The 24,986-nt window shown below is 43.2% G+C and overlaps 2 protein-coding genes across 4 annotated transcripts in view; one reads left to right on the plus strand and one right to left on the minus strand.

Annotated features, from left to right (window-relative positions):
- Positions 1-9,310, minus strand: ITGB1BP1 (integrin subunit beta 1 binding protein 1). Of its 3 annotated transcripts, none has more exons than XM_077310463.1 (7): positions 9,244-9,310; positions 8,524-8,614; positions 7,874-7,952; positions 4,956-5,092; positions 4,494-4,586; positions 2,161-2,310; positions 1-541 (listed from the first exon to the last, which is right to left on the minus strand). In XM_077310463.1, the coding sequence occupies exons 2-7, from the start codon at positions 8,593-8,595 to the stop codon at positions 470-472; spliced, it is 603 nt and encodes a 200-aa protein (XP_077166578.1). In that variant the 5' UTR covers positions 8,596-8,614; positions 9,244-9,310; the 3' UTR covers positions 1-469. The 3 variants fall into 3 exon arrangements, with proteins under 3 accessions (XP_077166578.1, XP_077166569.1, XP_077166558.1); XM_077310454.1 differs by having other exon boundaries at positions 9,169-9,303; XM_077310443.1 differs by having other exon boundaries at positions 9,118-9,278.
- CPSF3 (cleavage and polyadenylation specific factor 3) overlaps positions 9,302-24,986 on the plus strand; it is a 26,534-nt gene continuing 10,849 nt past the window's right edge. The window contains exons 1-11 of the mRNA XM_077310436.1: positions 9,302-9,507; positions 11,964-12,027; positions 13,170-13,267; positions 16,369-16,497; positions 16,688-16,865; positions 18,037-18,126; positions 18,979-19,129; positions 20,329-20,504; positions 21,327-21,485; positions 22,722-22,868; positions 23,878-24,030. Of these exons, the coding sequence (XP_077166551.1) occupies positions 9,437-9,507; positions 11,964-12,027; positions 13,170-13,267; positions 16,369-16,497; positions 16,688-16,865; positions 18,037-18,126; positions 18,979-19,129; positions 20,329-20,504; positions 21,327-21,485; positions 22,722-22,868; positions 23,878-24,030 (1,416 nt within the window). The 5' untranslated portion in view covers positions 9,302-9,436. The remainder of the gene's footprint in view (positions 9,508-11,963; positions 12,028-13,169; positions 13,268-16,368; positions 16,498-16,687; positions 16,866-18,036; positions 18,127-18,978; positions 19,130-20,328; positions 20,505-21,326; positions 21,486-22,721; positions 22,869-23,877; positions 24,031-24,986) is intronic.

Genomic DNA, 24,986 nt, shown 5'->3' on the forward strand with positions numbered 1-24,986 from the left:
TATATTCACTTTTTTATTTGCATATACAAAAATCTTAGCAAAATTAAGGTTTGATACTCATTTATGTGACTGAGCACACTGTACAATGTTAAGTCTTGGCTGTGCTCTTATTGTGATACCTTTATCTCCTTTCTCCCAGGAGCTTAGGGCAGTGCACCTGGCCTCCCTCCCCTTTATTTGCACAACCACCCTGTGAGGTTGGTTTGGTTGATCAAGAGAACAACTGGCCCCAAATCATCCTAAACTTGATAGCTGAGTTGTTTTTTCTTCATCCGAGGAATTTAGCGAGCAAGTTTTATTTACAGAAAACAAAACTAAACCTTGCTCCTCCAAACAGCACGTTCAAGCAGTTTTTAAAAGTTTAAAAGTCCACTTTTGTTCCGTTCAAAATACTTGCTTTGGTTTCCGTTTGCTACACAGTCACAGCAAGCGGTACTTCCCTCTCACTATGAAATGCAGCTGCAGAAATTCAGGACTTCTCGGATGTCAGAATCGAGTCAAATGCTGCTGATAATACTTTGCAAATAGCTTGTGCTTGTTCCTGTATTTGAGAAGAATAAGCTGGTTAAGTTCTGGTTGCTACATGTCAACACATAAAAGCACTCAGCATTTTGGGATCCCTTCTCATAAGAAATGTTCCTGTCATAAGAAATGCTCAATTTCAAGGTGAAGAGTGCCTATTATGCTGGCAATCAGGGCAGCCAAGGAATGTGACTTAAGTGCAGTCCCAAGCAGAGTTACATCCCTTTAAACAACTGATGTTCTAAGACTTCAATGACATTAGAATGGTATAAGTATGCTTAGGATTGCCCTGTTGGGGGGAAAGTGCTATTTCCAAAGATCACTTAGGCTCCTTTCTTACCTGTAAAAGTACACTGTTATGAAGAGAGACCAGATTTTCTTCTTTGCCACCATGCCTTCATGATGACTGCCCATACTGAAATTACAGGGCACCCCACTGCTGTGAACTAGACACTAATCTATATTCTTCCTCCAAATTTTCACACAGGTATCAGTTCCATCCCATGGTGAAAGTCAGGTTCGTAGGTATAAAACGCACAGCAGTGTTACTGCCATGGACCAAGGACTGAAGGGCAGATAAAAGTTTCCTTTACCCTTTCAATGGATCTCAGTTGGCAGCTGGGTGGCCAGACTGGATAGGACTGACGCAGTCTCTCAAATCTATAAGCACTTGATGGAAATGAAATTGAAAGGGGGGGGAGATGACAAAGCCGCTCTCCCCAGTAAAACATGACTGCTGATGTCTGCCTTTCCAGAGAACAAAGTTTAAGTACCGTGGCACCTTTGAAGAGCAACAATGTTTTATTTTGTTATGCTGCTTCACCACAACACTGCTACCCACCTCAATCTGTCATTCCACAGACATTCCTGCTGCTCTTTATAGAATCATAGAGTTGGAAGGGGCCATACAGGCCATCTAGTCCGACCCCCTGCTCAATGCAGGATCGGCCTAAAGCATGCTTGATAAGTATCTATCTAGCCGTTGCTTAAAGACTACCAGTGAGGAGCTCACCACCTCAAGACAGCTAATTCCACTGTTTTTTTCCCCCTGATCTCTAGCTAGTACCGTTCTACCCATAGTTTAAAGCTAGGACTGCGGGTCCTCTCCTCTGTTGCCACCAGGACCCGTTCCCTGCCTTCCCCCTCCAGGTGACAACCTTTCACATCCTTAAAGAGAGCAATCATGTCCCCTCTCAACTTACGAACACCTCTGCCAGAAAACATTGTGGCAGGAACCATTTATACGATAGCATGAGCAACCTTTTGGGCAAGTGTGCTCCAAATCACATCCTGAATTGCGCATGTACAACCCTATGCACCATTTAGTCCCCTATGTTTTGATTTTGCTTGTCTGCTGAGCCCAGGAGTAGACCGCAGCAGTGCCAGTCTAGCTACTTCACAGATGAACTGAGAGACCCTCTTTTGTGCTCCATGTGTGCCAGAGGTCACTGAAGCATATACACTGCAGGCTGCTCATACTGCAGCATGCCCTTATATTAAGGCTCAGTGGGACAAGACTAATCTGTTCCTCTGGGGTTCGAACAGCAGCCAGCCATAACAGAGCACATCTAAGTAGTTTCCTAGCCAGTTTAATCACCTTTTTAATTTTTAAAAATTAACCTTACTCATCAACCTTACCAGACTATTACACTGGTATATCCAGAGGCTGTATTCTTCATAGCTGGCGTCCGTTGTCTTCAACGCCAGTAGACACTTCCCGGCCCCTAGGCCATCGTCATAGCAGACCATCCGCACAATGAGGTAGAGTGCATGTCTATGCAAGACATCCTGAAAGGACCACATGACAGTTTTAAGCTTCATGAAAAACAGATTTATTTATTTATTATATTTATATACCGCCCTCCCCGAAGGCTCAGGGCGTGTAAAATAGGAACAAAGAGCAATACATAAAACAGTCTATAAATAAGTGAAACAATAATAATACTAATAGTTGTAACCATAGTTGTAAGATGCTGGTTCTCTGTACTGCTGATTCAGCAAGACGATTGCTTGCAACTTGTCAATGGGACTTTAGGGAAAGGAATAAAGTATAGTAGCTCCATGAAAGAATTCACAGGCAAAGGAATCTCATCTTCCTTCTCTGCAAGTTAAGAACTGAAATGTAAACGCCTCAAGGCTGATGGGGGACAAGTCTCAAAACCAGAATCATTTATCAGCACATGGGGCCTGATCCCTCTTTTGGTAGACTGGAGTGAACAGAAGGCAGGCATTGCTGGCAGAGTTAAAACATGCAAAGGATCACAGCACCAGCTGCTTGAAGGATAACTAGCATTGTTGAGAATAGAAATAGCTTTGTAAAGAGAGAGACCTCACAGTCTGACTCTGTTCTTCATCTGAAGACAAACAGGGAGGAACTCTGCTCCAAGGAACACAAAGTCTCCAATTGAACCAATGAGGACACTGGAGATTATTTGGAAAATATCAGGAAGTTCCTGATCTAAATATGGTAACTACACATCTCCAATGCCCCCTGTTGGACATTCTCCATAGATGCTGTTGAATCATGCATTATCATATAACAATGAGAGTCCCTGCTGTTTTCCAGGTATGCCCTCAACCACTATGAACTACAGCCATCATACTCTGCAGACATTATTTGACAAAGGAACTACTGTGGGTCCAGTCAACAAGACCGTAAGCACAGTTGGTGGCATGTAGCTTGCCAGTGATTTCAAGTATGATTGTGCCTACTGCATTTGTCGGCAACATTACTTTGAGTTCCTTGACTCATTCTTGATTGCGTGGAAGATGCGGAACTTATAAAAACCAGTGTAAAAGGAAGACCTTGTCCTCCTGCCTTGGAGCCACCTTCACTCTGTGCTAAAATTTCTGTATGTGTGTTGAAGATGTGTGTTGGGGTGTTGTTTATTCACCCCAAGCTATTCTTGGAGGTCCCCTCTCCTCCAGAAGCAATATTTCAGATGCTGGGTAGCTGAAAGTCAGTCCCCATCCCAAATGCATGTGAAAATTCTAGGCAGGACACTGCTGCTTCAGCTCTCAAAAAGAGGACACAGGTGCTTCTGATGCCAGAATGCAGATATTTTGGTTCTGAAAACTTGGCACCTGAGCCTAAAGATAATTAGAAGGAAAAAATCCTGCTTCCTGGAAGAAAAAATAAATTAGGAGCAATGAAAAACTGCTTCCTGGAAGCAGACTGAAGCATCTGGTGGAAGAAAAGTACAATGCTAAAAGATGTGTTTCCATCACATCTGTTCAGTTTTTCTACCACAAACTTCAAAGGAAACATTCATACAGCTCCTGTGCAGATATAGAATAAAAATCCTACGGGAAAGAGAGGATTTGGAGAGGATAAACAGTTTTCGTCTATTATTCCTCAAAGGGATATGCATTTTTGGATAGACAAAGGCATGCAATCCTCGATAGGGCATCTGCAAGCTATTTTTCTCTATGAATATGTGCCAGGGGAAATTATAGGGATGCACATCTTGAGACAATGAAGGGCCTAAAGCAGTCTCTCGCTCAACAGTTGCTTTTCCCCCACTGAATCACATCTGAAATATATCATCAAATATTCAAGAAGCTTTCCTATCACCAGATAAACATATCCAAGTAGACTAAGAGCTGGATTTTTGTACCCTGCTTTTTACTATCCAATGAAGTACCTTACAGTCGCCTCCCCTTCCTTTCCCCACAACAGACACCCTGTGAGTTGGGTAAGGCTGAGAGAGCTCTGAGAGAACTGACTGGCCCAAGGTCACCCAGCTGGCTGCATGTGGAGGAGTGGGGAATCAAAACCAGTTCTCCAGATCAGAGGTTGCTGCTCTTAACTACTACACCAAGCCAGCTCCCAGCAATAGGTGTCTCAGCATGTCAAATTTTCAGAATTATTTGCTATTCCCAGAGTTAAACCAACTGAAAAGGGGAGGTGGGGGTTGGACAACTCTCAAGATTTCTAGCGTGGCCAAAAAAACATTTAAAAAATCACTTACATATTGATCTAAGGTTGTGACTTTAATACCATATTTGGAAACGCCCATTATAAATTCTTCTTCCCCTGGTATGAAGGGTAACCTTCCATCTTGCTGTAAAAAGAAAAAACAAAAAGTATTACATGTGCACACATCTATTGTATATCATATTTTTCATTTCAATTTTGTGATTGTATCTGTTGAAATTTTTCTTAAAATTTCCATTAGCTATACAAAGTCTGGTAAAATTTCCTGGGTGATATCAAATCCTGAGAAAAACCTCTATTTAAAATTATCTAAATCCCCAGTTTGGATTGCTGCTTTCAATTATATGGGAATCTGGCAGGGGCCAGAGATCAAATCCTGAAAAATAAACTCCATTTACTCTGCAAATTGTTTCACAGACCACATTCGGCACACAAAAGTCTAAAAAGTGAGATGCGCCAATTTAATTTGTAAAAATATTGTAAAACATTTTTTTACCTGTGCAACATCTATGTAATTTATTAAGTCCAGCGGTCCCTCCAAAGTCTTGCTTTCATCAAGCTTCAGTTTTTCAATGGCCCCAACATATTTAATTCTAAATTCTGCACAAGCATCTGAATTGCTGTTACTTTGACCTATAAAGGAACACAGGTTTAAATAATTCCAGAGTGGTAGCCATGTTAGTCTGCTGCAACAAAATAAAAAAGTCAATGGTGACTTAAAGATTTTTTAAAATATTATTCCAGCATAAGCTTTCATGTCACCAGATGCATAGATACATATAAGTATTCAAACTATACTTTTAAGGCAACACAAGTTAGAGTTACTTTTTGTTATTTTAAGCCAGTTTTTCTCAATTTTTTTTTACCACTAAGACCCCCTGAAACATTTTTCAGGCTTCCAGAAAACCCAGAAGGTGTAATCGTGCAGAGTATGGTTGGGAAGTATAGCTGTGTACATGCCCAGGTGGGGCATATTATTATATTACATATTTTAATCTATATTGTTGTTGTTAGGTGCAAAGTCATGTCCGACCCATTGCGTCCCCATGGACATTGATCCTCCAGGCCTTCCTGTCCTCTACCATTCCCCCATTTAAGTTTGCACCTACTGCTTCAGTGATTCCATCCAGCCACCTCATTCTCTGTCGTCCCCTTCTTCTTTTGCCCTCAATCGCTCCCAGCATTAGGCTCTTTTCCAGGGACTCCTTCCTTCTCATGAGGTGGCCAAAGTATTTGAGTTTCATCTTTTTCAGGATCTGGCTTCTATATTAAAAATATTAATTCTCACCTATTCAGGAAACCCTTCCAGGCCCATAAAGAAATCCCAGTGTTTTACAAAACTGGTTGAGAAAACCTGTTTTAAGTAATGCTTAAAATGTGCATATCTTATGTTTGGCCGCAATAGTTAACACACTCTAGGCCTTCCCTATGTTCAATTAATGGATTTCTCCATTCACCTCCTGAGTGCTAAAATTACTGAAACTGGTTTGTTTGTTAAATTAAAATGTAAACTGCCCCCAGATGTACACAGCATATAGGGACACTGCTGCTGTTTTTAAACATTGCAACAAACTGCAAGTAAACTGTGACCTGCCCCTAGCACTTCTTGCTAGACTCTTGCCAACTGCCTTCTTTCAGCTGAACTCTGCAGGTAAAAATGCCCAGTTTAAACACGTTCCAATGTACTGTGACAGCTTAAATGGCAGAAAGCTGCAGTGCAGTGGGACAAAAACTAATCTGTCAGTTGCATTCAGATATCATGGCAAATCATCATGGGACTGAACTAAGGTTTCAGTTAAGCACCACTTGCAAAAAGAGCACAAGAGCAACAAGCTGCACTCCTATCCCAGTGCCATTTGATTACAGCTTGCTGTACTTACCCACTAGCCCAGGATGAATCTGGTCTGCCACTTTTTTAGTCCAGCTCAAGGTAGTACACACGCCTCCGTCCCAAATTTTATACTCAACCAATTATGAGAAGACCTGGGATTTTGTACCCCACTTTCTACTACCAAGAGGAGTCTCAAAGTGGCTTACAATCATCTATCCCTCCTCTCAACAGACATCCTGTGAGATAGGTGAGACAACTCTGTGAACTCTGAGAGAACTATGGCTGGCCCAGTCACCCAGCTGGCTGCATGCGGGGGAGCAGGGAATCAAACCCGGTTCTCCAGATCAGAGGCCATCATTCTTAACCACTACACCAAGCTGGCTCTCAAGGTGGATTAGGCTTCATGGCAGGGCGGGTTTCAACCCAGCTCTCCTAACTCAAGTGCTATAGCACACAGGCTATATGCTATGGGCCAGAGAAATTAGCTTCCCAAGAACTTTCAAGTAAACATGGAAGAAAAGACATGCTTGAAGGTCAACTCGAAAAGAACTCAGAAGGTGCTTAGAAAGATTTCCAACACGATGATGATAAAGTTTTATCATCTGGGTGCTTATCTGTTTCCATGAGTAGTAGAAATAAAACAAGTTATAGAAACTAAACACTGCAAAGTAATGAAATGCAATTACTAGATTTAAAGCCCATTGTATTGGAAAATACAATGGGCGCTAGCATGCCCTCTCCTGCCCCTGGCCCCCTTGCAGCCCTCCTGCCAGATCCCCTACCCCGAAGCCATTCCCCCTGCACCCCGCACCCCTCCCCCCAAAGGCTCTGGCTTCGGCATGGAGAAAGGAGCAGGCCCGCCTCCTTTCCTAGCGGCGAAACCTCTCCCCCCAGGCCACTCACCCCCGAGTCCAGGATGTCTGGGATGGGTCAAGGGGCCAATTGCGAGCCACTTCGCGGCTCCCGATTGGCCCCTTCAAGTTTTTATCCCAGACTCACTCCGCCCCTTTCTTCTCCCACATAAGCCTTACACTTTTATTTTTACCACTCCCACGGAGCAGTTTACAGATATGTGTATGTACGTTCTAAGGTAAAGGTAAAGGTATCCCCTGTGCAAGCACCAAGTCATGTCTGACCCTTGGGGTGACGCCCTCTAGCGTTTTCATGGCAGACTCAATACGGGGTGGTTTGCCAGTGCCTTCCCCAGTCATGACCGTTTACCCCCCAGCAAGCTGGGTACTCATTTTACCGACCTCGGAAGGATGGAAGGCTGAGTCAACCTTGAGCCGGCTGCTGGGATTGAACTCCCAGCCTTATGGGCAAAGCTTTCAGACGGCTGCCTTACCACTCTGCGCCACAAGAGGCTCTTACGTACTCTTATGTACGTTCTATAGTATAAAATATGAGCACTTATAAGTTCTACAGGCTTGCAAATTTTGGATTACCTGGGCATAGAGCTTTGATTCTTCTTTTAAGTATCATAAGCACACATTCTTGTATATAACTATGTCATTTCAACAATTCAGCCACAAACATCCCTATATTTATAATGCAGTTGTTTCAGGCCTTCACTGGGTACATACCTGAACTTTTTGTGGAGTCTGTATCTAGACTAGCAACAGTACTAGATCTTGAAAGGCCTCCCAAACTAGAATCTACAGACTAGGCAAGAGAAAATAAATGTGACATTATTAAGTTATTCACATAATTCAAGTGACATGATCAGCTCCTATTATGGGATGCATCAATACCCACCCAGCAGATAAGTTCATCACACTGTCACAAGAACAATGGCAAGCTACCAATATGTCCACCTGCTTGACTACCCAAGGCAATCCTACAATTCCAATTGGATGGGGTCTTACTCCATATTTCACATATCCTATAAATACTTGAAAGAACTTCTCCCAAGCAAAGCAGTATTTCATCATTTACAGGCTACTCTTTTGACCATTATTTAAGACAATTTCAAGATTACCGGTCTCTTTGTTAGCCCTAGCTATGCAAAATAAGCATATAGTTTTAAATGGAGCAAAATTTCTTTACTAAATCAAGATTATTTGTAAATTTGAAACTGGATTACTGTGAGGATGGATGAGAAATACAAACTATCATCAATCAGGTACTTGCAATATTTTACTGATGGCACATTACTGATGGCACATCTTTTCAGCCCTAACCCCATATAAGAAAAAATTCCAAATACATGACCTTGCAAATAGATTCACCTTACCTTACTTTTAGTGCTGATTTCACTGCTTTGTGAACTGCTGCTACTATGTCGTTTTTTTCCTTTCCTGAACATTATTTTATCCGAGATGATGCTGTAAAAACAAAAGGGCAAGCCACATTTGCCACGCTTTTAAGCCTACAACCCTAAATCTATACACACACAGAGCTGCTCAAATTTCCCCACATAGAATACAAACCAAGCAACTGACGTCAAAGCATCTCCCAAGTGCTGCTTCAACAGGCCAACCCATTAAACTAAGAAACGAAACATGTAATTTTAATGCAGACACCCAGAAGATGGGTCTCTCACAACAACAAAACTACCCAAATCCAAAAAGATAGCTTCAGTTGGGTAGCCGTGTTGGTCTGAACCAACAGAACAAAATTTGAGTCCAGGGGCACCTTCAAGACCCACCAAGTTTTAGTCAAGGCCTGAGTGTTCAGACAATGCACAGGGAAGCGTGCATGCACACGAAAAGCTCACGCCCCGACTAAAACTTGGTGGGTCTTGAAGGTGCCCCTGCACTTGATTTTTGTTCTATCCAAACCCAACCCATTGGCGGCTCTGTCCAATTAAAATCAAACAAACACCCACCCGCTCCTCAGAGAGGGCTCCGATCCCCCGATGCGCCTTTAGCCCACCCACATTGCTGCTGCAGCCCCGGCAAGCGCTGCGAGGGGCCTGGGATGAAGGAGCCCCCCCCCTCCTCCTGGGTACCACCTCCTGTCAGGATTACTTCCGCTCCTCTCGACGGCTCCGCACGGGGCAGCCTCCCCACGCAGGCGCAGACGGGGCGGAAGTGCGGCCTGCGCGTGCCTGATGGGAAAGGCGGCGCGAGAGCCGGGGGAGAAAGCGGAGGCAACCGCCGCTCAGGGGGGCGCGCGCCTGGCCGGGCACCTTCTCCTCCTCCGCGATGTCGGCGAAAAGGAAAGCCGAAGCGCTGATCCCGGCCGAGGAGAGCGACCAGCTGCTGATCCGGCCCCTGTGAGTGGGTGGGGGTCGCCCGCGGGTTATGAAGTGGCGCTGAGGGGCTTCCCTGTGGCTTTCCCTTGTGCATTTGTGGATGTGGGCGGTGGCTGAGCCGGTGATGTTATTTATCCCCATGGCAGGAAAGGCTTCAGCCGCCCGTCTCCATGCTTTAAGGATAAGGTGCTCTTTTCCGGGCTTCTTGGCAGCCCTGGTTCTCTCTCATCCGTCCCCTTCCTGTGTCTCTTGCATGTTAGGCCTGCTAGGTCTCTGCATGCTGTTGGCTGTACCTAGGGACCCCGAGCCACCACCCCCAGGAGCTGTCAGGGTGGGTCAAGAGGGAGATATGATGCTGCCGTGTATACTGATATCATGATGTCACGCCTGGGTTTTTGCTCAGACATGATTTCTACCATTTTTGCATTAGCTTCCAGGGCAGTCAGTAGCAGGTGTTTGTGTCTGGTAGGGAAAAGTGTTTCCATAGTTCTCCTATAGCTATTCATTAAAAATTATCCAAAAATTTAGGAATGAAAATATCTCCAAATTGTGTGTATGCTTGCTTTCTAGAGTGTAAAGGTATCCCCCGTGCAAGCACTGAGTCATGGCTGACCCTTGGGGTGACGCCCTCCAGCGTTTTCTTGGCAGACTCAGTACGGGGTGGTTTGCCAGTGCCTTCCCCAGTCATGACCGTTTACCCCCCAGCAAGCTGGGTACTCATTTTACCGACCTCGGAAGGATGGAAGGCTGAGTCAACCTTGAGCCGGCTGCTGGGATTGAACTCCCAGCCTCATGGGCAAAGCTTTCAGACGGCTGCCTTGCCACTCTGCGCCACAAGAGGCTTTTCTAGAGTGTGGCAACCTCCAAATGTCGCCATATTCACTCTGATGGCACATAACCCCACCAAACGATATGAGCCATACCACTTCATGGGCATATATCTGACATGAAAAATTAGCATGCTAAAAATAACAGTGGGGGAACATTTTAAGCTCCTAGGCCATTCTTTTACTAAACTCAGAGTGGCAGTCTTCAAACAAGCTTCAAGCGGAGATTATAATGTGAGATTGCTACATGTGACTTCCATTCACAAATTCAGAACCACGGACCCCAGCTCCAGGATTGAACAGGGACCCAGGATTCTTTTCACACCGCAGATGCTAATTTTCTCCCCCAGGCATTTCCCCTCCACTCTAATCAAACTGTTGATACAGTGTTCATTGACCTCAACATTTTTTCCTTTCTTTGCAATACCTGTCCCACCTGACCAGAATATAAGGACTCATGGATTGCCATCCCTACTTTGGGCTGCAGCTCACAGCCGGATCAAGTGGGGCGGGTGGGGGCTGGCAGGGCCGGGACAGAGCTTCTTAGCAGGCAGTCAGCAGGCTGGGAGGCCCTCATTACCAGGCCCTGCTTAGCAGGCCAAGAGGCCCTTGTTAGCAGGCCCTCCACCATGACCCTTTGCCCAGGGCCCTATCCCCTTACCTGCTGCTGGCTCCAGGTACTGAGGCGTGTCTGAGAGCAGAGGCTAGAGTCCAGGGACAGAGGGCGGTAGCTGCAGGGGCAGGGCCTATTCCAACTTGGACAGCCGGACACGTTCCAGCCCCCCAGGCTGTTTCACAAATATATACCATGGATGGATAAGGATGAACTATTTTTGCTCAGGCTGAAGTGAGACACTTAGAAAGTTCTTGTCAGGTAAATTTAAATCCAAATCTAATCTCTTTCCTATCTTATTAGGTGAATGACAATATTCATAAGGCTGAACTTTCAGTGTTGTATTAGAACTGGATAGTTTTCTTTCTGGTATTCTGCTTGCAAAAGAGATAATGTGTGTTTTACATTTTTCCTGCCCTCCTTGAAAATGGCTGAAAAAATCATGTTGATTTTTAATGGAGATTTTATTGAAATTGCCCTGTATATGTGCACAACCTACATTCCTCTGCCTCAGCTTTTAAATGAGGTGTCACATCATATTGGTCTTTATATCTTTCTGGGCTTTCATTGAAAACAGTTATATGGGCTGAGCTAGTTAGATCTTGACGTATATTGGCTGTTTTTTGCACCTGCGTGCCAGCTTTCATTTTATGTGTCCATGTTCAAGTAAATATATTACACTTTCTACTTCCCTCTGAAAATGGGTTAAGCAGATGTTCAAGCTGGAAACACAGAATGTTGTTTCCTAGTGTCATTACAAAATGTCAGTATTCAGTGGAGATTTCATGCTAACAAATTGAACTATGAATAAGCAGTGGGTTGGATCTATTTCCTTTCCACTAAGTGAGGAACCTTCTATTGACGGAAGGACTTCTTCCTTCAATATCAGGGTTCTTACACTGAAATGGAACCGCGGGATTCACCTTAGATGGCAAAATGACTTAAAGGACTCATTTCACATGCCAATTAAAAGCTGTTTTTTTCCCCATGGATGGTGATTGTGTTCAGGAAATTACTGTGGCTTTCTTTTCACACAGAGGTGCTGGGCAGGAAGTAGGACGATCATGTATTATCCTGGAATTTAAAGGAAGGAAGATCATGGTAATCATTCATTGGGCTAAGTTATTTTACAATTTTTCTTTGTTCTGGGTTGCATTTCTGTTGAAAATATTTGTTGTATGCAAGTTCTTAGCTCTTCATTCAAGAGTAGTATTAATGTTTCATGATAATATGTCTGAATTTACTCAAGTACTGTATTCTAGAGAAAATGATAAATGGTGGACATGGTGTGCTTAAACATCAGAACAAAGTTTGACTCCAGTGGCACCTTTGAGACCAGTAAAGTTTTATTCACGAAAGCTTATGCCTTGAATAAATCGTTTTTTGTTCATAAAGGTGCCACTGGAGTCAAACTTGCTTCAGACCAATATGGCTACCCACCTGAATGTATTAAAACATTCGAGTGCATTCTGGAATAAATTTTGTTACATGTGAATATCAGAAGACTGCATGGTTAAGTCCTTGTTTTAGTGGGGTCTCTGCCTAAATTCAATTTATGTTTGACTGTAGATATCACATCTGGCCATATCATTTGTGTAATCAGAAGGCCAACAATATACTTCTTCATCATATCTATTTAATGTTTTCCTTATGCACCTTCCTCCTCCCCCCATTTGTGTTCGCATATGACGCCAGTTCATGTACTCAGAGGCAGATTGTTGTCCGGTAGATACAGTGACTCTCCAGAGCATTCCACAAACGCGAAACTGGCCAATCCCAGTTTAAACCGTTAGAGGGAGTCAGCTTTCAGCTTGGCAGTGATCCAGATATTACATCCCATGAGGAGGCCACCCCAAACAGATGGTGCACGGCAGTGTTTTGTGTGGGGGAAGCAGTGTTGGGAATCTACTTCCACATGGAGGTTCTATGCGGCATAAAGAAGCTCCGTTCATTGCTGTGCATTCTCGACTGAAACAGAATCTATTTAACGGAGGCTTTATTGAGATGATTGGATTAAATCTGTTATGCCCCCTGTATGGAGTACTGCCAGCTTTTGGTGTGGGGAAGCCTCCACGTGAGACGTGAAGCATTTGAAACACTTCCAAGATAATATATTGAAGCGCGAAGCATGTAACAGGAGCTTCATTAGCCTGCCACTAATAGCAGCCAGCAGTTCATTAGTCTGTATTGTAAACCACTTACTTGTTTCGTTTTCTAAAAAGCTTTTTGATGTGTGTTTTCAGCTTGATTGTGGGATTCACCCTGGCCTAGAAGGAATGGATGCTCTTCCTTATATTGATCTGATCGACCCAGCTGAGATTGACCTCCTTCTGATTAGTCAGTAAGTTACGTGTAGATCCGTGCAGAGTTCTTGGGTACTTGCTTGGAGCATTTTATGAGCCAGGAGGCAAGCTGAGTATGCTTCTATGCACTGGGAGAAATAGAAACATATTGTTCCTGCCTTTAGCAACCCCATGCATGTCACGTTGTACCATTTGGGAGTGGGGGCCACCCGCCAGCACCGTGGAGAAAATGTCACTAGACGAGGGGAGCTGAAAAGTCCCCAGATATGAGCAGAACACTGCCTGTGGAATTTTGGATTCTGTGAAATGTTCAGTATGCTAAGGACATGTAATAAGATTTTGTTTAGCTCTGATGTGGATTAACTGCTATTTTTATTTTCTTGACCTTATAGTAACACCACAAATTATCTGATAGTTGTATGTCATATTTTACATAGTGGTTTCCACACAAAAACAGGTCAACATTCTTAAATCCATTATAAATACCTAAATAACAAAGTTGACTGGATTTAATTGATAACAGAAGTCCATAAATGGTCAAATAATGTACAGTCGTCATCTTTCTGTAATATAGTAAGCTGCATAATTACATAAGCTTCTTTAATTTTGTCTAACGATTCCTGCATATCTGCTGCCATGTACAGCTTCCAAAGCTGAGCAAAATAATATTTAGGAGGATTTACTGGTATTTCACCAAAAATCCAGGTACAGGAATCAACAAAAGGACTTCCGGTTTTAGGAGCACATTAACCCTTAACCCTTGCCTCAGTTTTTCACTTGTTATTCCAGTAGTTCACGGTCTCTGGACAATACTGCCACATTGGTCGGAAATTGCTACCTAAAGATGATAATAACAATAATTCCTAGTGATGCTATATGACTTTCTACATTTCTTGGGCTAAATGTTTACAATTTTATGTACACAATATTGGAGAAATATTATTTTATTTATATTTGTGCCATATTGTTTTAATTGTGTTTTGTAACTGCCTTTAGCTACATACAATAAATGTTATTGTATCGTACATTTCTTGGGAGTGAGATAGATTTGATGAATCAAACACATTTTCCTTCAAGTACCAAGATATAGTGCAGTATGATTCCCAAGACAAAAATGTATTTTCAGAGATCCTTAGACAACTGGTATTGCAAAGATAGAATCATAGAATCATAGAGTGGGAAGGGGCCATACAGGCCATCTAGTCCAACCCCTGCTCAACGCAGGATCAGCCCAAAGTATCTTAAAGCATCCAAGAAAAGTGTGTATCCAACCTTTGCTCGAAGACTGCCAGTGAGGGGGAGCTCACCACCTCCTTAGGCAGCCTATTCCACTGCTGAACTACTCTGACTGTGAAAAATTTTTTCCTGATATCTAGCCTATATCGTTGTACTTGTGGTTTAAACCCATTACTGCATGTCCTTTCCTCTGCAGCCAATGGGAACAGCATCCTGCCCTACTCCAAATGACAACCTTTCAAATACTTAAAGAGGGCTATCATGTCCCCTCTCAACCTCCTTTTCTCCAGGCTGAACATTCCCAAGTCCCTCAACCTATCTTCATAGGTCCCTTGGCCCCAGATCATCCATGTCGCTCTCCTCTGTACCCTTTCAATTTTATCGACGTCCTTGAAGTGAGGCCTCCAGAACTGCACACAGTACTCCAGGTGTGGTCTGACCAGTGCCGTATACAATGGGACTATGACATCTTGTGATTTTGATGTGATGCCCCTGTTGATACAGCCCAAAATGGCATTTGGCTTTTTTTCCACTGCATCACACTGCCTGCTCATGTTTAGTTTACAATCCACAAGTACCCCAAGGTCTCGTTCACACACAGTGCTACCTAGAAGCGTATCCCCCATCCAGTAGGCATGCTTTTCATTTTTCTGACCCAGATGCAGAACTTTACACTTATCTTTATTAAATTGCATCTTGTTCTCATTTGCCCATTTTTCCATTGTGTTCAGATCTCGTTGAACTCTGTCTCTATCTTCTGGAGTATTTGCCAGTCCTCCCATTGGTGTCATCTGCAAACTTGATGAATACTCCCTCCACCCCCCCATCTAGATCATTAATAAATATGTTAAAAAGTATGTTAAAACGTTAAAAAGATAGCTGGGCATATGACCCACAAATAAATTTTGCTAAATCAGCATCATAGATTTTAAAATTTACGTCTTCCACCTTTAATCAGTTTTGCTTCAAAATCTGAAAGACCTCTTACAGATCCATTACTAGGATTCCCAGGTATTCAGTGTATTTTAATGTCTGTGATGAGTTATCGGTACTAATTTTGTTTAACTCAGTGTTTGAAAGTCAGTTTGATGAGGTTATATCTGAGAAACTTAGATTGAGCAGTAAAGCTTCTATTTTTCTCTACATTTTGTTTATACCCTGCAATCTTAGAAAAATGGTTAATAATCCTTTTTAATTCCATGCTAGAGATATCTGGTTCCATCATAAAGACAACAGTGTTGTCTGCATGGTTATTAACTGTTTGGATTCTTTCTAATCATGATGACTAACAATCCTAAAGATAGATTAAAATCATAATGCGGGCAACCCTGCTTAACACCCCTATTTAGTTCAGATGGAGATGATAAAGAGTTATGTAATTCTAATCGCACTGTTGATGTTGAGTATATTATTTTAGCCCAGTCTAAAAATAGTGCCCCAAAGCAAATTCTGATAACCATAGTACAAATCCCTCCTCAGCATCCAAAAAACAGGAAAAAATAGCTTTAAACCTCTTAGTTTGACATAATCTAGATGAATATTTGACGTACTATAACCATCTGGTATAATATTGGTTTGATCTGTAAGAATATTATTGCCTCTACTCTATTTTCCAATGCATTGGTCAGATTTTATATATATATAGTTTATTAAACATATAGGATGCTAAGAACTCATTAGAGATTTGGCTTTCTCAGTCTTGGAATCGCCATCATTTTTTTTTTTTTTAGTCAAGCCGGGGATTGGGTAAATGTTCCTTTTTTGTTTTATGTTTCCCAAAGTCTTTATAGTAAATTTAACATTTTGCAGTCAGATTGTTTAGTCAATACTTCTCCTATTGTGCACAGATAAGAGATTGGCATTTGGTCTTTGACATAATTTGATTTTAAATCTAATATTTCAGTTTCCACTTGGATCATTGTGGAGCATTACCATGGTTTCTACAAAAGACGAGTTTTAAAGGAAGAACTTTTATGACCCATGCAACAAAAGCAATTTATAGATGGCTTCTTTCAGACTACGTCAAAGTTAGGTGAGTTAAATAGTTTTTACAGCTCTTTTTAAGTTGTGGGAAAAACAAGTGCTACAACATAGATACTACACTTGGATCCTGTCATGGTAATTTCTTGAGTCTCTTACATTAAGCTGCCTTGCTGAGATTTCTGTAACCAATCCAAAGCACTAATGATCAGGATGACATTTTTCCTTACTGTCTCGTACAGCAATATATCTGCAGATGACATGTTGTATACGGAGACAGATCTAGAAGAAAGCATGGACAAAATTGAAACTATCAACTTCCATGAAGTGAAAGAGGTGGCAGGAATCAAATTTTGGTGTTACCATGCGGGCCATGTTCTGGGGGCAGCCATGTTCATGATTGAGATAGCTGGTGTGAAGGTATTTCTTTAGCACTCTCTAGAAATTCAAGCAGGCTTTTGTCACTCAATGCTTATTTGTATCATTTGCATCATTTTATCACATTTGGTTTTAAAAAATAACAGTAGTTGAGGGAAGGGCACGGGGGGTATTTTCATATTTCATATTTTTTCATGAGTCAAGGAAAAGCTAAAAACTAGTTTATAAGCATTTGCTGTTCTGATAAATTTCATTTAGTATTCCAAAATCAAAGTGTTAGCTTCTTATCTTGCATGTATTTTATTTTTAATATAAAAGGTATAATTGATGAAAACTGGTAGAATGCAAAGTTGTTGTTGTTAGTTGCGAAGTCGTGTCTGACCCATCGCAACCCCATGGACAATGATCCTCCAGGCCTTCCTGTCCTCTACCATTCCCCAGAGTCCATTTAAGCTTGCAGAATGCAAAGTAGAAAACTACAGATATGTTGTATTCCTGCTATAACATTAAAAAAAAAATGGCATTCCCTCTCAGTTATATCTAGAACTATATCTAGGCATGTCAGGGGAGAGTTTTCTGTTGGTGAATTAAAAAAAACGTAGGTACAGGTGTATGGGCCAGCTTGGTGTAGTGATTAAGAGTGGTGGCTTTTAATCTGGCGAGCTGGGCTTGATTCTCCATTCCCCCAGATGCAGTCAGCTGGGCTTGTCACAGTCCCAATAGTGCTGCTCTCACAGCACAGTAATATCAGGGCTCTCTCAGCCTCACCTCCCTCACAGGGTGTTTGTTGTGGGGAGAGGAAAGGGAAGGTGAATGTAAGCCGCTTTGAGACTCTTTCTGGTAGAGAAAAGTGGCATATAAAAACCATCTCTTCTAAAATAAAGAGCATCTGGAAGATTAAACTAGCTGTTCATGTATAAAATATTATATCAAGTATTCTTATGAAATTATTACATGATATAATAAAATTTATAAAAGCAGATGATAATTTGTTTTTCTATTTAAATAAGGTGGGTTGTATCCAATAGTAGAATTGCATCTCTGCTGGAGGAGGAGGGTGCAGATCTCAGTACTGTGCCCAGTCCTCTTCCTGGGAGGAAAGGCAGCATTTTTGGAAGGACAACAGAAGGGAAGAGGGGAGTAAATTACTTTCAGTGAGCAGAACTCTCAGTGCTTTAGGTTCAACTCAGAATCTATATTTTTTTTGTCAAAGCTTTTGTACACAGGTGATTTCTCAAGACAAGAAGACAGGCACTTAATGGCAGCTGAAATTCCCAATATCAAACCTGACATTCTTATCATTGTAAGTCTTTGTCTACCTCTGATGTTAGTATTAGAATTTAGTCCCAGGGGGTCCTAGTAAATAAGGAGCCTTGAGCAGGAGAGACAGCATAAAGTTTTGAAAATAAATTAAAGCACTTGGGTCACTTTGGTGCGTGATTTATGTATTTTCTAAATGTGTTAAATATTTATCAGGTGATATGACCATATATAGAGCCTCTTGTGGCGCAGGGTGGTAAGGCAGCCGACATGCTGTCTGAAGCTCTGCCCATAAAGCTGGGAGTTCAATCCCAGCAGCCGGCTCAAGGTTGACTCAGCCTTTCATCCTTCTGAGGTCGGTAAAATGGGTACCCAGCTTGCTGGGGGGTAAACGGTAATGACTGGGGAAGGCACTGGCAAACCACCCCCTATTGAGTCTGCCAAAAAATGCTAGATGGTGTCACCCCAAGGGTCAGACATGACCCGGTGCTTGCACAGAGGATACCTCTACCTTTATGACCATATATGGTCAGGTTGACCCCCCTCCCAATTAGTCCAGTGATGGGCCTGTAGGGGATGGGAAGGGGAGGGGATCCAGGTGGGCATATCCACAGCTATGCTTCCCAACCATATTCTGCACAATTGTGCCACTTCTGGGGTTTCTCAGTAGTAAAAAAGTTGAGAAAGGCTGTTTTAGTGTGTCATATTTAAAACAGCTCCCCATCCCCCTGCCCCTTCCTCCGAAGAGTACTTCATGAATCACTTCCATTGATATGGTAGCTTTTCCAGTGCCTACCATTGCTGTCCTGGGTAAGATTTTTCCCCCTCCCATAGCAGAGATATGACAGAAGGTGTCCATCTACCATTGTTTTAATTAGGTGGCTTATGTCCTTAGGAGTCTACCTATGGTACACACATCCATGAGAAACGGGAAGAGCGTGAGGCAAGATTCTGCAACACTGTGCACGATATTGTAAACAGAGGAGGTAGAGGTCTCATTCCTGTGTTTGCCCTAGGAAGAGCACAAGAATTGCTGTTGATTCTAGGTACGTATCTACACATTAACTTTTTCTAATGTATTAAAGCAGGGGTGATTAATGTGTTTCATCTATTTAACATCCCTGAATGCTGGGCTGGCCTGCTTCTGCCATATGTGCGAAAGGTTAAATATTTTTATTATCCATAAAAAGAGATGGTTCGTGTCCAATTCAAAGGACTTTAGGAAGGGGCCAAGGGCAGTGTTTTGCTGCCAATATCTCTTTCCTAATTCCCTGGGCTAACTGAGCAGCACTGCCATAGATATTAATAGCAAACCCGGCCTACTGGCAGCTGATGGAAATTCATGACCCCAACATGTCTCCTCTATGATCCTTTGTTGCTTTTCACAGGTGCCTTTTGATTTATTTGATTTTTTTATATGTCTAATTTGTAGGACCCCCCCCCCCCCATCCCTTCTTCATCACTTCTGATAACTCTTTTTACAGAAAATAAAGTTGTGCTTATTGGCCAACTCCACAAGACTTTTTCTACCTAAGTTTCTAGCAGAGAAAGAAAGCATTTTATTTTAAGCGTCCTGTTTGTTCCTAATATGTGCCACACCCAGTGCATCCTGTTTGAGATTATGCCCATTTCTTTTTTCATGCCTTGAAATTAAAATAACAGTGGTTGGTGGGGCAAGATGTGTCCCACCTCCCTTGTACCCCAGGGTGGTGCTGGAAAGCCTTATGAAAGTGATGTGAGAAGTCAGAGGACCCATGTCGACCCTTAGGACCACAGCATATCTGTTCCATTGTAAAAAAATCAACCATCAAGGATTCTTGCCCCTACCCACCCCCATCCCCTCTCCGTCTCCTTACCTGCTGGAGTGTCCCGCTGTGCTGGCCCTGCCCCTGCCAGCCTCCCAAAGCTGGCCCCGCTCTCCAGTGGGCGGGAGCTCGAGGGGCTGACCCCACCCCCACCAGTCTCCCGAGGCTGGTCCTGCTCTCCAGAGGGCAGGAGTGGCCTCAGAAGACTGGCAGCAGCGGTGATGTCTCAATGCTCTGGCATCACTGCTGTGGTCTATCTACTGGTGCGGTCCCTGGGGGTGGGACTACAGATGTTATGTCCGTAGACATCTGTTGGAGGGAGCATGCCAGTAAATGTTCCACACTGATAATTTCCCAGAGATCTCTCCCTCCTCCCTTTTCTAGAGTACAGAGTGGTTTTGGTACAATTTGTAAAGTTTGACTTGAGTGTCTTTGTCCAGACGAATACTGGCAGAACCACCCTGAGCTCCATGACATCCCTATCTACTATGCTTCCTCCCTGGCCAAGAAGTGCATGGCCGTGTACCAGACCTACGTCAACGCCATGAATGACAAGATCCGCAAGCAGATCAACATCAACAACCCCTTTGTCTTCAAGCACATTAGCAATCTGAAGGTGAGTGCAGAATAAGAGACGTTTTGATATTACGGTGACAACACTTGATCAATAAATGAATTGTTCAGATTAACGGATTGAAAAAACAGGTGCCCCGGTAATGTTTTAATCCAGTATCCTATGAAATATGTAGGAAGCAGGCCTCAGTGTATCAAAAGTATCTCCCCTTTTCTGTCTCTTACCAAGGAACCCTAAAGGGGGGTCTTCAGTGACATGGTTCATGCATAATCTAAAATCAAGCATACTTCTTGATGGTTACCAAAGCCAGTCACATTGTTTTATTGGTTTGCAAATCGGTTCTTATTTATTAAATTGGCTAAAACTCACAACTAACAGTTCCTTTAACAGAAAGACAGCCCTAGTTAATGTCAAAAGAATGTTTAGTACACTTTAAAATAGAATTTCCAAACCTTTCAGGGGGGAAAAACAGCATTACAACATTGTTGGGCATATGGTGGACTCCGTAAGCATAGCAACATTTGTCTATTAAGCTACACTGTTCATCAGTTCGATGTTAAAGTTTGCCATCATGTCCAGTTCAGCAGCTTAATGATGGACCCCATTTAAACCATGCATTGTTGAAACTTGTTGAGAGTTCGCTGACCCTAAGGAATGTCATATAACAAACACTGGCAGGGGCTCATGGGAATTGTAGTCCATGATCATCTGGAGGACCACAGGTTGACTACCTCCGATATAAATGAACAAACCCCTACAAACCCTCTGTATAGTGAGCATGCTCTCCTAGCGGAGGCACAGAGTGGCTAAGATCCTTTGCCCTAGCTTTAACAATTGAATTCATATATATATTTTGCTGCATAGAGTATGGATCATTTTGATGACATTGGCCCCAGTGTTGTGATGGCTTCCCCTGGTATGATGCAAAGTGGCTTATCCCGAGAGCTTTTTGAGAGCTGGTGTACTGATAAAAGGAACGGAGTCATCATCGCAGGTTACTGTGTCGAAGGAACACTTGCCAAGGTGAGTGACCATTTTATTGTTGTGTTTTGAATACGGAATAGATTAGCGATGGGCATGGACCAGGTCATGACCTCAAATCTGTAGCGAGTTTGGTGGGTGTGTCGTTCCCCCCCCCCCCCCGAGCCAAATTTGGAGAAGGCTCCTTCCCTGAACATTAACCCAGCTCTTTTGTCCTGTTGGGTTCAGGATTCTAACTATATAAATCCTCTATTTCTCTTCTTCCTCTCAAATGGAAGGAAGTGAAATGGGGGTTTTGAATGGCTGGCAGCAATTTAAAACCTCCCATTTTGCTCCCCCACCCCTTTCTAAACGGAGGGGATCAAAATGGAAATTTTAAATGTCTGCTAGCCATTTCCACGCTCCACATCATTTCCCCTTCCTTCTTACTGGGGGGATAGCATAACAGACTGGCCCAAACCTGGCTGATTTGTGTTGAGGCTTCTGAGTCATTTGGGTTCAGGAGGCTCGGTCTGAGAACTCGCTGAAATGAGACGGAATGTCCAGTTTGTGCCGATCCCTAGAATAGACTGCCTGATAAACTAGTATTCTTTTACTTACAAATAAACTTGCTATTGTTTGACCTGGATTCTCTTTGGGCCTGTGTGTTTGCAGACAAGTCCTCTTTAAAATTGTTGTGATTTTTCATCAAACTAGTCACAATAGGGAGCAAATACAGCACCAGTGGCCAAGAGACTAGCAGCCACCACCCTAAGCAGAAATAAACCTTTCCATGTCCATGCAGGTCAATGGGGTTTAAAATGAAATAACTCTGCTTAGGATGGCACTGTGAGTTTTGGGGTTGATTCTCCCCTCTGCCACGTGCCTTTTCAGTCTCCAACCCTCCTCCTTTGGTCCTTTTAAATATTAGAAGTCCAATTGACTTTGTATTATCCAGGCCAAAGTTTGTAGGCTTTTAGGGTAAGGTGACCAGATTTTAACATTGGTAAAGCGGGACACCATTGACCGGGGGGGGGGGGGGTCTTGATTTAAAATTTGGCCTATATGGAGCAACAAAAAGTTTCATAGAATGCATAGAACACAAAAATAGTATTGTAATATATATATATTTAAATTTCAGCATAGGTACAATTTGCCAGGTACCCCCAGATGTCCCTCCAAGAGTGGGACAATCTGGTCACCTTATTTTAGGGTGCATATGCACTTGGGGTACCTTTAAAAAAAAATCTCATTGAGCGGACACTGCATGTGACTGCGTTTTTGTTGTTGTTGTTACAGCATATAATGTCTGAACCTGAAGAAATTACAACCATGTCAGGACAGAAGCTTCAGCTGAAGATGTCAGTAGATTACATTTCTTTCTCGGCTCATACAGATTACCAACAAACGAGTGAATTCATTCGAGCACTGAAACCTCCCCACGTGGTTAGTATCCGTGCTTGCTGCCTTCAGGGAGGGCAGCATTGGTCAGATTCCCCAGCTGGCCAGGGGGTAGGCCATGATGAATGGTGTGAAGCAAGGCTCCTTCCTGGAATCACTGATGGTTTAAGAAGCTTGTGGACACGTTTTTATGACGTGTGATTTTTTATCAAGAATGCTGCTGCAGTTATAAACTTGGCAGTTAATGCTGCAGACTTTATAAATTAAGAGTGCTCACAAAATGTGCTTAGGGTGACTGTTTTCAACTGCTGATTGGAGAAAAGCCTCTTTGATACCGTTTGGAAATTAGTTTCATGCAAGCCAACATAAAATGAAGGAATGCATAAGAACAGATACTGGTCAGGAAGGAGGCTGGATGATCTGGGGAAAGGCAAAGCTAATGTGGTGTCGTTGCTAAGAGCAGTGGCCTCTAATCCAGAAAACCAGGTTTGATTCCCCACTCATTCCCCACTTGCAGTCAGTTGGGTGACCTTGGGCCGTCACAGTTCTCTTAGAGTTCTCTCAGCCTCACCTACCTCGCAGGGTGTCTGTTGTGGGGAGAGGAAGGAAAGGCAAATGTAAGCTGCTTGGAGATTCCTTTGGATAGTAAAAAGTGGTGTATAAAAACCAGCTCTTTTTCCAAACACTTGAGAAATGCAGCTTAATTTACAAAGGAATTTGACCATGCTCCACATTCATTCCAGGGCTTTTCTGTGACCCCCCCCCCCCCGCCACTTCCTTGTTGGAGCCCCTGACACCTTCGCCCCCGAAACCCCCTGTGAGATGTCATAGGGTAGGTAGGATACACCAAGAATGGATGAAAGCAAAAAGAAAAGATGAAGCCTAGCAGCAGGTGAAAAGAACAGGGTAGAATTAGTGCATTTGCTGGGGGCATTTTGTGCACAGCAAGGACCACGTCCCTTTTTCCTTCTTGCCAACCAACCCGCTTTTAGCAGTACACTGATTAGCAAGTGCCCCGATTCTGAGAGCTTCCTGTGTTGACGCTTGAATGCAGATATTGGTGCACGGCGAGCAGAATGAAATGGCCAGGTTGAAAGCTGCACTCATTCGAGAATACGAAGATAACGACGAAGTTCACATTGAGGTCCACAATCCCAGGAATACTGAAGCTGTGACCCTTAACTTCAGAGGAGAAAAGCTTGCCAAGGTAAAGAAGAAATGTTTGACAACAAATCTCAGCCTATTTGTCAAAAGTCTCGTCTTTCCCCCTTCCAAAGCTATGTTTTCACCCTGCAGTGATAAGAACTCCCTGTGCTGCATGAAGAGCTTAGTAGGGAAGGGAAGGAGTTCCATTTGAGTCCAACTTGATTGTGAAACATCCACACCAGAGAGCCCTATGCACAGGGGGAGGAGCTGCTAAATTTCTTTCCAGCTGCTATCTTCAATCTAAGTTCAAAGGGATTCCTCCCCTCCCCCAAAAATCATCTTCAGAATCCACTCTCCTGAGAAAGTAAAGGGCTACTCTGGCAACAGAAAGGAGACAGTAGAAAAACTGTTTCCGCACATGACTGGGATCCTGGCCCTAGTTGCTCATTTGCCTGGGGTGACGAGAGTTCCTGACCAAATGTTTGGTAAAACCTTCAGGATCTCGGCTCCATTCCCAAAGACCAGAAAGGGTACAGTAGCTAGCATCCTCAGCAAGAAACCACATGACCTATTAATTACGGGTATCTCCCCTTCCTCGAAAAACCCTACTTGAAAACTGCACACCAGACTCTCTGCCAGGTTATTGGGAGAGATACCACACATATTTATTATATGACATGTATTATATGACCTGTGAGAGCCAGCTTGGTGTAGTGGTTATGAGTGCGGACTTCTAATCTGGCATGCCGGGTTTGATTCTGCACTCCCCCACATGCAGCCAGCTGGGTGACCTTGGGCTCGCCACGGCGCTGATAAAATTGTTCTGACCGGGCAGTGATATCAGGGCTCTCTCAGCCTCACCCACCTCACAGGGTGTCTGTTGTGGGGAGAGGAAAGGGAAGGTGACTGTAAGCCGCTTTGAGCCTCCTTCGGGTAGAGAAAAGCGGCATATAAGAACCAACTCTTTTTCTTCTTCTGTAGTGTAGCCGGAAGATCCCAGGGTCGTCTGGCAGCCAG

This window comes from Paroedura picta, chromosome 1, assembly GCF_049243985.1.
Source record: "Paroedura picta isolate Pp20150507F chromosome 1, Ppicta_v3.0, whole genome shotgun sequence".
NCBI classification, from domain to species: domain Eukaryota; kingdom Metazoa; phylum Chordata; class Lepidosauria; order Squamata; family Gekkonidae; genus Paroedura; species Paroedura picta.